General features: G+C 39.2%; 1 protein-coding gene across 3 annotated transcripts in view; it reads left to right on the forward strand.

Moving 5' to 3' along the window:
* The window catches only part of sh3tc2 (SH3 domain and tetratricopeptide repeats 2), a 42,794-nt gene that overhangs the window by 12,202 nt on the left and 15,738 nt on the right, over nt 1-14,854 (forward strand). For all 3 annotated transcript variants that reach the window (XM_041797365.1, XM_041797366.1, XM_041797364.1), the window contains 10 exons: nt 1,599-1,691; nt 6,900-7,022; nt 7,671-7,798; nt 8,002-8,107; nt 9,248-9,391; nt 11,635-11,836; nt 11,997-12,070; nt 12,969-13,164; nt 13,401-13,537; nt 14,700-14,750. In XM_041797365.1, coding sequence (XP_041653299.1) covers nt 1,599-1,691; nt 6,900-7,022; nt 7,671-7,798; nt 8,002-8,107; nt 9,248-9,391; nt 11,635-11,836; nt 11,997-12,070; nt 12,969-13,164; nt 13,401-13,537; nt 14,700-14,750 — 1,254 coding nt within the window. The remainder of the gene's footprint in view (nt 1-1,598; nt 1,692-6,899; nt 7,023-7,670; nt 7,799-8,001; nt 8,108-9,247; nt 9,392-11,634; nt 11,837-11,996; nt 12,071-12,968; nt 13,165-13,400; nt 13,538-14,699; nt 14,751-14,854) is intronic.

Below are 14,854 nucleotides of genomic sequence, written 5' to 3' on the forward strand. Positions count from 1 at the left end.
GACAGCCACTCTCAAAGCCCATTCATCTCAGATGCCATATATCTCAGAATGGTAATACATGCTAAACTTGTAAAATAAAATCTAACTAAACTTCTGTTAGGGTTAGGGTAAGGGTTAAGGTAATGGTTAGGATACTGAAAGTTTAAGTTAAAAACCTGACCAGCATAACTAAATTATAACATATTTAATTAAGCCAAGTAAACAGTTTGCATAAAGGAAGAAAGCTTTTCCCAGATGAAACATTCTAACGCAGAAATAAAGCTGTGTATGGTGCATAAATGATGTAGCTAAAGCTAAGCTCTGAAATCAGCTACATACTACATATTCATGTTAGCTTCGGCTACATTTACTAAGGGTCATGTTGCTAAAGCTAAATTAGCTATGTGGGCTCATGTAGTTCGTGGAGTAGCCATTTTTGTACATTTACATCTCACCTGTCTCTCGTCACACTGCCATCTACTGGACTGGCATGTGTACTACAGCTTTTGTCCTTATTTTTACCGATTAGTGCCTACCTACCAACGCTCAGGATTCCCTCGGGTTTCCCACGTATTTTTATGCCATGTCCTGCCCACCTTCCTTTTTGTGATTTCTCCTGCAAAGCTCCTGTAATTTTCATAGCTGTAAATAGGCTAATTCATAAGCACTGATTCATACCTTTTGTATGTTTCTCTGTGGAAACCAAAGTTGCCTAATCGTGTATAAAACATGTAACATATGCAAAATTTACATCAACATAAAATCTTAACCCTTCTTTACCTGCGACCTGGCATCCTGTGACCTGATCGAAAGGGTGAGCAGCATAAAGGAGCGAGGTACAGCGACAGGATGTGCAGTGGGTTATCATTTTTTACCCGCTCTAATCCTTCTTTCCCTCTCTGCATTATGGCAATACTTCATCTCAGTGAAGATATAATATGCGGCACCTGTACGTCTTGGTTACAGCGTGTTAGCTTGTGATTTAAAACAGAGACATAATGAAAAAAGCTAGATAAAGATCAGACTTACCAGGATTTGCAGAAGTGTCACCGGTGACCAAAATGTATTTAAAACCATTTTCTGCTCATACGAACAATTTTACTGAGAGTAAACAACACAGACTACAACACCAAATATTTCCAGCTTTGCCAAAAATATAACGTGAATGTACTCAAATGTTGAATTTAAGTGTATAAAACATGTTTTAAAGTTAATCCTAGAATTATGTTAAAATAATCAAAAGTAATGTAAAACAATTTTGATTTTTGCAGAGGAACTGTTAGACTGTAAATTATGACACTAGTGTTACAATTCCTGTTTTCAGTGATGCTAGACTTTTTTATTTTATTGCAGAAAGAGTCAGGCTAGCTGTACCTTTTGCTGAACAAACCAGCCTAGCATTAACTATTTACCAAACACAGTGGTATCAATTTTGTCATCTAACTCATATGAAAGCAAACGATTTAATGTTACAGGCTAATGTCTGAAAAGAAACACTGGGTTAACTAAAACCATTTTCAGAAGTTGATGTTACCCTTCACTGAAAAGAGGATGGCATCAAGGAGACTCAAGTGGTTTTATATTCTGATCCATGTACTAACTGGTTTCCCTTTCCACAGACATCTCTCCTGCTGAGCTGGATGCTCTTTGGAGGGAGCCTCCCTACACTCTTGGAGGTGAACACTTCTCAGGAAATGACATCATGACGCAAGGTAGATTACCAAGCACTTAATATCTTTATCAATGATCTAAAATGTATGACTATAGAGTACTGTGAAAGTTTGGAGGCCAAACAACATGGTGGTACTTATGTAAGAGTTGTCTGCTGTGTGTGTGTGTGGGTGTGTGTGTGTGTGTGTGGTCACTAACTCAGGAAGTGTTTGGGACATCCTCTCTGCACAATGGAACAAACCAGGGGAAGCCCGTCACAGCTTTACTGCTGTTATATGAAGCCTTGAGGATGATATTTAAAGGGTACAAATCTATTGTTAATGACCCACTCTTAAACTTACTTGATTTCTAACTATATGGGTAATTTACTCCACGTGGCCTCTGCCCATTTGTGTTTAACACCCTGTTTTATAAAGTCCGATGTAAGCTGCTAATTCTAATTGCTGATAACTTGGCACACCAGACGGATGTGTTTCACACATCCATCTGGAAAACCACTCATACACAGTGTTTGGGGAAGGGCAGAAGCTTTGAAAAAAAAACTTGGTGGGTGATTGGATGAACGTCCTGTCTGTCACATCTTTACGGACAATCAGAGAAACAAAACACGTGATGTAGCCGCTACCGAGGAGTAAACTCATACAGAACTACATAACGTGAACCATGGCAACTGTAGACATGTCAGTACACAACTTTTGTTGTTTTTGAAAAGAAACAGCTCAATGCTGTTATTTGTTCTTTTTTTAACGAAGACATGTCGTAAATTGCTGATAAAACTGGCGCTTTAATATCTTCTGCCATATTTGTAACGGCCTCTTGTTGCTGCTTGCTCCGCCGTGCCCGAAAACATTGCTCCTCATCGCTGATTGGTCCTGTCACTTTCTAACCGGCCCCAATCAGTGCAGACAGGAATTTTGCAAGATGCTTTGCAAAGTTAAATTGCTGAGGGATTAGTGAACATTTTAACATAAGGGTAAGGTGATTTAGATTGAAGCCCTTATATATCAAAGATGATGCTGGGAGGCAGCAAAGTGTGAGGACACAAACTACATGAAATACAGTATGGGTTCTTCTTTAGAATATTTGAGACCAAGATGAATTTTGATGCCATCCAGGCCAGTTCCAAAACCACTTCTTGCAATCTTTAGCCAATTAAATGGGCACGATCCTATTTTTAGTCTGTTAAGTCACCTTTGTATTTGAGCTCTAGTGTCTATTTTGAAGTATTTCAAAGGGAAAAAGCAGCTGCTGCACTTTTTTTTTTAACAATCTTTTTATGCATGGAGTTTGCACAAGCCATAACATGGTAGTTTAATGGTTAGTTAAAGGTTGTTAAAGAAAATGAATTGTGCCAACTTACAAATCCAAAATAACCATTTCAGCTTTGTTTTTCTAAGTCAATAGAACATTTTCAAGGAAACAGTACTCAGTCACTTTAAGTGTACTAAAATTATTTGATAATCATCTCTTAATCTGAAGAGTTTTTTCCAGAATGCCTTTGGCTATTGAACCCTTTTGCACCATGAGTGAAGTTACTGACAGACAAGTCCCACCTGCGGGGAGCTACCACGATGTGATGAACCTAATGGGAGAGGACTTGCTTGTTTAGTATGCACGTTTCAGTTACCGTCTCTTAAGTTGGCCTACCTTGAGGGCATGAATGTTCAAGATTAAAGTATGAGAAAGAAATAGGGGAAACTTGCAGTGGATGAAGAACTATTTTTTTAAGAAATATTTTTTTCTGGAAAATACTTTTCATATTGTAAGTTGGATTTCCACTGAAATTTGAAATGTAGGAAAGTATCCTCAGTGTAGTTAACCTAACATAGCTGTACAAGTAAAACTGAGGTGATTTAACTTAAAATGGCTAAGTACCTACTACTAAACAAATACTGCTTTGTAAGTTACTTAAAGAAATTACATATCAGTTGCCTCTAATATTTTGAGTGGTATAAACTCACCAGGGATTAAAGGGAAAATCATATAGTTTGATTGAGTCATCCTCCAAAAATGTCTTTCCACTCCTTAAAAATTTTGACGTTATCAGTTACAGCAAATATTTTGGGTATCATCAACGTTCAGTTTAACCGTGTACAATAATTGTTGTGAGACGGGCTCACAGTCCAGGAGTAACACTTTTACTTATTGGCCTGAATTGAAGAGTCTTTTCATATAAGCCATCCCTTTACAAGGTCTCATTGCTTTAAACTTTATATTTTACAGTAATTCCCATGAATTTAATGAATTAATCATCACATTTGGTAATTCTGTTGTCTTTCGAGTATGATCTGCGGTTGAATTGCTCTTTGGAAGATTTTTGTTCGGCTCTGGAAGTAAAAACATGTTATGGACTGAATAAAGATGTTTTTTTGTTTCTTTTATCAGGTTGTGCTGCCACTTGTAGGAAGTCTCAGTACACTACAGAGCTAGGTAGACTGACTAGCCTCTAAACCAGCTTATATAAAAATACACAAGATATGTTTATATATGTCAGTATCACACATCAATGATAAGAAATAGCAGAATAAAACACACGGCAGTGGCAGTGCAGAGCAGTGACATAAAGGTTGCAAAATGAAGCTTCAGCGACTCAAAGAGCCAAATGTGGCTGTATTTTTATTTAGGGTAATATATACAAAGCCTTCAAACCTTTCCGGTCTTTCAGTGTACCCAAAGAATAAACTACACATCACTAACCAGCATTTTATCACTGTGCATCACAGAGCTGGAACAAACTTTGAGAGAACAGTAACCTCGAACACCCTTATTTCAGGTTATAAACTTTTATCGTCTGCACTGACTATGACTCAGCATTAAATGCTTGTCATTAACCCTCCTAACTGAACATCCATCTGGTTTTATCTAAATCGAATTCCTCTGAAAAAGTCAGTTCCTCTCATTAGCATTTTTTATTGCAGTTTTTGACACATTATTTAAGCTTTCAATTGCATATTTTACCTCTTCAATGTGCCACAGTTTCTTATTAATTGACTTCATTAAAATTACAACTAAACCACAGTGAGTTTTAGAGGGACATATTTTGATGATGTCAATGAAAGTCTATTCAAGGCACTGTGGCTGTAAAGGATGTGAACCCACTGTTCTAAATCACAGCTTGAACCTGTTCTATACATGAGGACATACCATACACACGTGTGTTCTTATCCGCCAAAACAATGATCAACATCTGCATCAGCTGCTAGAATATCGAGTTAAACCTCCTGTCAGTCTGGGTATTGGATCATGATAGCATCTTGCTTTAAGCTGAACTCTTAATGAACTTTATAACACGTTTTTCACATATGCACACCTGTCCTGTCTGTATTATCTCTCAAGAAACCCAACATGCAATATGGTGTTTTGAAAACTGTTTAATCAGAACAGGATCAAACTTAGTTGAGAAAAGATTTAGTCTCCTCTTTGTTAAACACAGATGAGATGACATTCTGATCTTCAGCTTCTTTATCCTGTATTAAATATCCCTTTTGTTCATTTGGATACCAAGGTGACTGCAGTTAGTCATGTGTCCACAACAGTGCATCTAAACAACTTCTATTAGGGAAGGTTTCTGTTTCCACATTGGTAGAAAGTAAAAGCTTTTCAAAGTAAAAGCCCCGTTTATTATTTCTTTGGAGGAACTCCCATCGTTTGTACAGAATGCTTTTGTCATGAAGGGTTCCCGACAAGCTTCCACTATCCGCTGAATCAAGTCACTTGTAGGGGGGTTGACTGAGGTAAAACTCTATGTTTTACTCAATACAATGTTGTATAATCCTTTCAGAACTGTTTTCCACACCTTACAGAGCAGTTTTCATTCCTTATAGAAATGTTACACATTATGTAGAGCTGTATCTTTCTTTAAATAGTTGATGTTCCTCTTTATGTAGAGCTACATTTTACTCTAAATGGATAATTCTGCTGCCATTTTATCTGTAAATGGAGGAACAACAGAAGATGTTTTTTGCCTATATAAAGGTATTATACTCAGTGTTCTGATATTAAAAAAACAATTGCAATGAACATATGACAAGGACCCCAGAGCAGAGCATGAGACAAGGCAAAAAAAGAGGACAAAAGGAAGTTAGACAAGGCAAAAAAAAAACTCAGAAAAATCACTAGATTCAAAAGTTGAAGAGGGGCCAGGTTAGGCTGGCCACACACTGCAGGATTTTAAGCCAGATTTGAGGCAAGATTTGCCTCCCCCAACAATAGTGGGGGCGCATCCTGAGTGGAGCCTGTTGCAAACGATTATTTTTCTAAATAATCCCCAGTGTGTGTGTGGTGCCAACACAAATATTTTACTGCTCCAAATCGCGTCGGAGCCTCCCAGACCTCAAATTGTAAATATTAAACCTATTTGATATTTACAGTTCTTGGTCATAGTGCCTCTGACAGAGTACCCAAGACAACCAATGAGAGTAAGCAGATGGGGTAGCGTTACCAACCGGATCATGGACTACTTTCACCACTCACAACCATAAACACAACAGTGATGTGATTTCATCCCGAGTCTTTTCCTTGTTTTATGATTTTTGCTGCACCTGTTACACATGCCAGGCTAGCCTGTTGAGGGACAGCAAGAGGATATTGACAGACATCTGTGTTTGTTTATTTTTGTTCTGAAGTCATGTGGTCACCCGAGGTCATTGGCAGGACGGCAGGTGTGTGGTCTCCATTGATCTGACAGTCTGGCCAAGTTGTCAAATGTGTGCGTTCAGAGGATTAAAGATGAAAAATCATCTTTGAAATCACTTCAGATTTAAAATTGTCTAGTGGCCGGCCTTACCCAACTAGAATCTGTAATACAGTGGTGTCTGAAAGTTTATCACAAGGTGAGGAGATCTTGATTGCAAAGGATTAGCTGCAGCTGGGACAGCTAATGAGCTGCAGCCGTGTCTGTCCGTGAGTGATGGTAGCTGAATTAAAACTTAAGTTGGTGTGGTTAAAGTTTTACGCCAACAGAATTTAATCTGTGATTTTTTTGTTTACCATTGACCTACACTGCAGACCACACCACGTGATTGGAAGTTCTTTAAAGCTTGCCAGTACACGTAGGGTCAACACTAATAAATGAACACAAGTTAAGGCACTCTAGCCTAGCAGTCTGAGCTGTCACATTTTAGACTTTATTCAGGACACAATAAGGTGTGTCCACACAAAGCATTAAGGATTGCCACTTGATATCCAAATAACCAATATGTATATTAATACAAGGTAAAACAGAGTTTCTGTTTGCTCTTTGGGAGCAGGTGAGGAGGATGATGGCCCGCTGGTGGAGTCGGGTGAAGGAGGGGAGCCTGACAGCTACTGGAAGAAGAAAGAGGCCTTCCTCAGAGGAAGTAAAGTGTCACTGGGAGAGAAATTTTCCTCAGGTAAATTTGATGAGACTTTTCTTTTTCCATTCGCTGACATGTATAATTCTGCTGAAGAACAAGCTTGCTTGCATTACCTAATCTAAATGAGTGTAGAATAATTTCTTATGCACTTTATATTCATGCATACTGATGAAGCACAATTCCCTGTCTATTAATGTTTTACTCACTCAGCAGTTTAGCTCCATCCATCACGCTCCCCAGGTTCTTCCTCTCACAAGGATTTAAAAGGCCACACTGAGTCCAATAAGAGGCTCTAATGGCTTTGGCTTTCCTCCGGGGACTACGCTGTGCTCACAGAGCGTCTCATTGAAATATGAGCTATCGAAGAAAATCTTTAATGAACTCTTCAAAGTTTTGTCTTTAAGTAGAACAGCCAATTTCATTCAAGTCTTCCTTTAATCCCATTTAAATCACTGATTACAACCAAGAAAATGGAACTTATTTGTGCAAGTGTGATCAATTAGCAGACAGAGCATAAACAAATTATTTTTCTATTTATTCAGACAATGGATGCCAAATCCTCTCCAAGCTTGTTGTTTTAATCTTATTTACACTGGATTCCATTTTAGTCCATGTTATTCCACAAAGGGATACAATTGGATCTTAGAGTGATTAAATACAGCATTCTTCTTGTCTTTTGCCCAGAAATTGTGTTGTTGTTCAGCGGGCGGAGGCGCTCTAGCATGGTTCCCGATCGGGCCCTTCAGGAGGCCCTGCGCACCCGACTACGAGTGGTGGAGAGCAACAGCCAGGATGTCATCCAACTCTTTAAGGTGAGTGACAGCCAGGCCTGACAGTGCAGACATTACGGAGGTAGTAATGCACTACTCAGACCTTTCTAAAGGAAACATGAGCTGCATTAAGATGTGAGGGTCCACATAATGCAATATGATAGTTTAAATTGTAGATATATGTGGTTTTCTTTTAGGCAGTGTATGGGGTTTTGTTACTGAAATGTGACACTTTGTTTCTGCAGGACTTATCTGCACGTCTGGTGTCCGTTCATGCTGAGAAGGATAGCTTCGTGCTCACATTCAAGACAGTGGAGGAGATATGGAAGTTTTCAACTTACCTTGCATTAGGTAGGAAACTGCAATTACTAGCTCCCAGTCATTGGTTAATCAGTATTCCTGGCTACCATTACACCATAAAGACAAAAGAACACTCAAAGTCAGAGAAAAAGGTTCCTACAGAGTTCAAATCCATCATCAAGAAATGGAAGGAATATGTCACATGTGTGAATCTTCCTAGATCAGGCCGTCCTCAGAAACTGATTGTGCAAGAAGGAGACTAGTGTGAGAGGCCACCGAGACACCTCTGACTACTCTGAAGGAGCTGAGATGGAAAAAACTCTGCATACAACAACTGTTGCCCAAGGGGGAAAAATGTTATTTGGTCTGATGAGACCAAAATGGTGCTTTTTGGCCATCAGACAAGACGCTATTTTTGCAAATCACAAAAAAAAAACACACCATCCCCTCTTTGAAGCATGCTTGTTGCAGCATCATACTGTGGGGAAGCTTCTCGGCAGCAAGCCTTGGAAGGTTGTAAAGGTAGAGAGAAAAATGAATTCTGTAACGTAGAAAAATCATGGAGAAAAATCATTTTCAGTGTGCAAGAGAACCATCACTTGGGAGAAGATCTATTATCCAGCAAGACAATGACTAAAACATGCAGCAAAAACTACACGGAAATAGTTCAAAGACAACAACATGAATGCTCTGGAGTGGCTGAGTCAAAGTCCAGGGCTCAATCCAATAGAGACTTTGTGGATAGGCTTGAAGAGGGCTGTTTACACCTGATCCCCATGAAGCTTGACAGAGTTTGAGCAGTTTTGCAAAGAAGAAAGGAGTAAAATAGAGGTCCAGATGTGTATTCTTTGTGATTGTCCATGGGTTAAACTGCAAGTCAAACCCAAAGCTGGTATTTTTATAATCAACTTTTCGTTTAGGAAATGGGATGAATGATACTCCCCATTTACAACATCTTGAGTTTCCAACTTTTAACCATGTTATTTGATTTTGCATGTGCGAAAGTTTGTCTTACTGAAGGTAGCCCAGCTGCACTTTCTATGAGAGGGCGCGCTCTGATTTGTGGGTCAGCAGACCAGTCAGAACAAACAAAGGATCAGTTATTATAGTAGTTATATGACAAGGTTGTGGTGTTGAGGATGCCTTAGTGTTCACATGAGAAATATGACTTGCATGTGCTCTTTATCTCAGGTTTTGTGGCTCGCTGCTTGGAGAACTTCCTGTGTGATCAGTCTGTCTGGCTGGACTCACAGCTGCTCAGCGACCTGGAGATAAATGTCACTGTGGACGAGGAACATCTGGCCACGCTCTACCTCGGACTATTACTGCAGGAGGGTCAGTAAAAGGTGTTATCCTCTCAAAAAGACTAAATGTTAGATGAGTTTATTGTCATGAATTTCCTTGAATTTTGTCACTCTCTGCTGCAGCAGACTGCAGAAGCCTTTTGGTCTTTTTACCTTTAATCCACTTTAACTGACCCTAATTAACACTGTAAAAGCCTGAGGAATAAGCTGCCAAATGACTGGACAAATTAAAGTGACAGACTCCTTCAGAAAAACTCACTGCACGAAGCCAACGTTTTCAGTTGGAAGTCTTACAATTACAAGTCAGAATTATGATTTATGTCTATTTATGGCAAAAAATATCAGTTTGTTCATCTTATAAGTGAATTAAAGATACAGTATATAGTATTTTGGCACTGAAATCCATCCATCCATCCTCTGCTTATCTGAGGTCCGGTTGCGGTTACGGCAAAGGAAGTCAACCCAGACATCCCTCTTCCCAACGCTATTTTCAAGTTCCTCCAAGGCGCTTCCAGGCCAGATGGGATAAACAATCCCTCCAACAAGTTCTGGGTCTAACCTGGGGTCTCCTCCCAGTTGGATGGGCCTGGAAGACCTCTACAGGAAGTTGACCAAGAGACATCCTGATCAGATGGGGTTTTGTTACTGAAATGTGACACTTTATCCTTTATTCCGTGATCCCTCCAGATGCCTATCTCTAAGGCTGAGCCCAAGCGCCTTCCAGTGCAATCTGATTTTGACTGCTTGAACCCACAACCTCTTTCTTTCAATAATTATTCAGAGCTCATGACCATAGGTGAGGGTTGGAAAATAGATTGAATGGTGAATTGAAAGCTTTACTTTCCAGCTCAGCTCCCTTTTCACCACAATTGTATGGTACAGCAGCTGCAAAACTGCTAATGCTGCACCAATACGCCTGCTGATCTCATGGTCCATTCTCCCCTCACTCATGAGCAAGACCCCGAGATACTTGAACTCCTTCACCCGGGGCAAAGACTCACTCCTCAATCCTGGCAGAGCTTCATGGCCTCAGACTTGGAGATGCGTAGTCTCATATCAGCCACTTACTCAGCTCAAAACTGCCCCAGTGTCTGCTGGAGGTCCCCAGCTGCGGAATCCACTAGAACCACATCATCTGCAAACAGCAGAGATGAAATTCTGAAGTCCCCCTAAATTCATTAAAAAACGACTCCCGTTTAACTGAGTAGTTGCATTCAAAGTTTTTAAAGTCAGAGAAATCCTTAAGTTTTATAGCTGCAATGGTCCGTGTCTTAGCCACTGTGATGAGACTGAGGAGTCTGCTCAACATAATCTGCACTCCATAAGGTCTACTTACTCAACAGTAAACTACAGTCTTCTGTAATTGTATGAATACCACATAATGAAGAAGAGATGCTTGGTTAACGCTGCGAAGGACCCTAGAATGCTTTGTGAGTACCTCACTGTAACAAGGATGACCACTTTTTTTTTTTTTTTTAAAGATTTATTTTTGGCCTTTATTTGATAGGACAGTGGATAGAGTCGGAAATAGGGGAGAGAGCGGGGAGAGACATGCAGGAAATAGTGCCACGGGCTGGATTCGAACCCGGGTCGCCTGCGTATATGGCATGCGCCTTAACCACTCGACTACCGGCGCGCCACAAGGATGACCACTTTTAACAGCTTTTCTAAGTCATTATGAGAAATTCATCCATGAAACCAAAAAGATCATTTACTGTTGAGAAAAAAACACTGTTTGGAGTATAGTTTTTATTAACATATTTTGCTATTGTTTAAATGGAGACCCCCCTTGTGGCTGAATTTACATGTTATGCTTTGAATAAGTCTTGGATGCTACTGGATTAAAGTAATTTGGTCAAAATGTTATACATCATAGAATAATAAGCTACAGCAAAACTTGTGTCCTACTTTCCCTCCAGGAATGCATATTGATTTCTTCTGGCTGAGTATACTCTACTTTCTCCCGAACATTTCCCAGAGGCAGAATGCTTCATGGAATTATGTAATAGGACTGCAGTGCTGGCAAATAGTAATGAGAAATACATTAACTTAATAGAAGAGATGTAAAACATCCATCATTTGCTGGTGACTGAATGAGGCCAAACTGGTTGCTGCTATTTTGCTGATCTAACCTAAACTAAACTGAAGTATGTTGTTTTTGCCATGGCAAAAAAATGCTGACTGAGACACTTCACATGTCTCCATACACATATACTCTGTCTCTCAGTGTGTCAGGGCTTTATTTCAGTAACTTGTACTCATCTTTGTTTTCAGGATCCTTCTTTGCTAAAGCCCTTTTCACAAGGAGCGATCAGGATGAGGATGATGAAGAACAGCTGTCGTTTAAAAAGAATGACTTGCTCATGGTGAGGGACACGGGGCAGGACAACATGTGGGAGGGCACCATGCTCCCCACAGGAAACCACGGCCTGGTGCCAGTCAACGCCATGCAGCCACTGCCTTATCCTTTCTATCAGTACGTCTTCTCTGTTTCTCCAACTCTGAATGCAACAGTTTAAATTCCTCATTCTTATGTGAAAATGTTGGCTGACGTAAACAAAGCAGTTCTGGTAATGATGTAAATTTATGCACATGAAGTTCCCCTGGTTTATGAACCATACTTCCTGTTTGATAAGGTGGTTCCTGAGGAAGTACCCAGGCAACGCTGGATACACACCCACAGAGAAGGAACTTTTTGAACATCCTATAGGTAAAGTCTTGCTGTTTTAACATTTTTTAGCATGCAAACATCCTGTTCAATTTGATAAAGGCTTGATAAATTAACTTTAAAAAGACACTGACCATGCCAGTATAGTGAAAACTAACATTATCATTGGATGGATATGGTTCAATCACAAATATGCTGTCACTTAGTGATATTAAATTTAATCTCAGAATTATTATTTTTGATGACACCCTTACCCATGCTTGGGATTTCCCCTGCTCAGAACTTTCAAATAAAGCAAGCATATACAAAATAAGGAAAACTGATTTTTTTTTGCAAACTATCTAGTGTTGCATCATGTGAAGACCATAACATCTCCTGCAAAAAAACCTTTTGAAACCATTTTAACAAAGGCCTGCAAATTTTCTTGTCTGACCCCATTGCATCACTTGCAAGTGTTTAAGATTACAATGTAGGGATCAAATTACTCTTTTCCTGATGGTGGGTTTTGCCTTACTAGGTGATAAAAAAAGCATCAGTATTAATCTCAGTCTGCTAGGTAAAGATTCTTCACATGGACTTTCACAGTTAAATTAATGTCACTGAATACTGAGAGTCATACATGGTGTTTGTGAAGTCATCCATTTTATTGTTTCCAACTTCCTGCTTACCAGAACACCCAGCAGAGTACAGCCAAAGTGAATCACTGTTTATATGCTTATAGATGCATGCTTGTACCTCCAGTCTTTATGCACTTGTAAGAAGCACATTGAGTTTCTGCAGCTTTTCCACCTTGAAATTTCCTCAGCAGGATATTAAAAGGCAACAAAATGCTTTGCAGGCTAAATATAAAAATGCTGTGTCATGGTATTCGTAATCAGACATTGTTCTTGCATAATTACTTCAATGCTGTCATATCTGGGTCTGGTTTTTCTGATCTCAGTGACAGGCTCCTGCATCGCCGTGGTCGAATACAGCCCAGTGAGCCCAGATGAACTTCAGCTAAGTCAAGGTGACACTGTGGAGATCCAGGGTCTGCTAGTACGAGGCCTGGCTGTGTTTATAGGAATGCACACTTCCACTGGTCACACTGGTTTTGTACACAAGGCTCATGTCAAACCTCTGGATATCAAACCATTGTAAGAATTTTTTTAATCTCCTGTTGTTGTTGTTTTTTATAGAAAGTGCAGCATGAACTCATATCAGTTTCTTCATCTTGATTACATCCACGAGTCAACTCTTGTTTATAGTGTATAGAACAGTGATAGTCTTTATGGAATCCAGTGTAATGTTTTCTGCTGTCTGGACAGCATAGATGTGGTGAGGAGGCTGGGGAGACACCCGATGAGATAAAGCTGTCTTTGTTTGTCCACAGAGACAGACAATTGGTCTTTCTGACTGAGGAAGAGAGGGCCAGCCTGGCTCAGGTCAACCCCTGCAGCTTGGAGCTAAGTGACAGCGGCCTGCTGGAGAGACTGTTTTCTTCTGACATCAGCTCTGTGTACAGGCTAGGTAACACACCTCTGAAGCCTTCCAACACAAATAATCACTGCTACAGCTACAAAATGTAGAATTTTTGGACTGAAATGTCCAGTTTGATTAAAAGTTGAACACTCCTTTCTTGCATTTATCTTTTTAGTTGAATACTTAGATTAATTCGAATGTTTACCAGTTTTCATAGCCAGATAATTTTTTAAATTTTGTTTTGTTTTGTTTTGTTTTGTTTTATTTTTATTTATCTTATTTTTATAACAGGACATATCTTATTATCATGGCTGACTCTATGCATAAATGCATACATGCAATGCAATGCTCAAATTTGTTATTTTTTATATGATATCAAAAATTATTGATTTCATATTCAATGACAAATCTCTAAAGCCTTTCAGAGTTAAAAACACGTCACAAACCTTACATTACAGTCAAACATGAAATATCTTATGAGGAATATTGTACAATAAGATGAGTTCTATGATTATTTTGCAAAGAAACATTTTTAAAACAAATTACCAGATTTATTTCAACAAAGTATAAACTTAAAGGGAAAATAGGAGGCATTTTATTAGTCAAGCTATCTTATAAAATCAACTGATAAAGTAACCAGCTGTAATTAAGTGAGTTGTTTGCTGTTTGGCTGACAGCTGGCTCTTGAGAAAAGCTCTGAATGTTTCTTAGTGGAGACACAAGCACTTAAAATTCCCCTATCCTCTGCCTCAGCTGATCAGCAGCCATACTTTCCATCTCCTCCGATGTCTCCCCCCTTTTCCTCTTTGCAAAAACTACAGTATAATCAACTGCTGATCAATATTCATCAGCTCCAACTCCTACATAATATGCTTAGCTTCAGTTGGCATAGTTGTCATTACACAAATTAGCAGGGAATGTGGCAACAGAACCAAGAATTAGTATAGAAATGCTTATTAATGCTAATTATTGCATAGAAATCTCACTGCTAACCTGTGTTTAGGTGGAGCCATAGCTATGACTAAGATTTGACAGGGCTGATAAAGCAGGCTTAGGTCAATTAGGGGTCAGAGGTGAAAAACAGATTATGTTTGGCTACATGTGCTTTTTTTTCAATGTTGATCTGTGTTGCTCTTGGAAAAGTAAGTTTCCGTCTTCATCCCCAGCTGGAAAATTGAAGCTTTAATTGATTTGCCTTGTGTGTTTCCAGACAGACTGGATGAGAGTGACTTCATGTACATCAGGAATAGACCAAAACATGGTAATATCTTACAGTTTATTAAGAAATCAGCTGTTTTTGGCTATATTTATTCAGAAAGCTTGAATTTTAATGTTTTTTTCAGTCTCTGCTGTCATTCAGTACCT

This window comes from Cheilinus undulatus, linkage group 10 (genome assembly GCF_018320785.1).
Source record: "Cheilinus undulatus linkage group 10, ASM1832078v1, whole genome shotgun sequence".
In the NCBI taxonomy this organism is placed as follows: domain Eukaryota; kingdom Metazoa; phylum Chordata; class Actinopteri; order Labriformes; family Labridae; genus Cheilinus; species Cheilinus undulatus.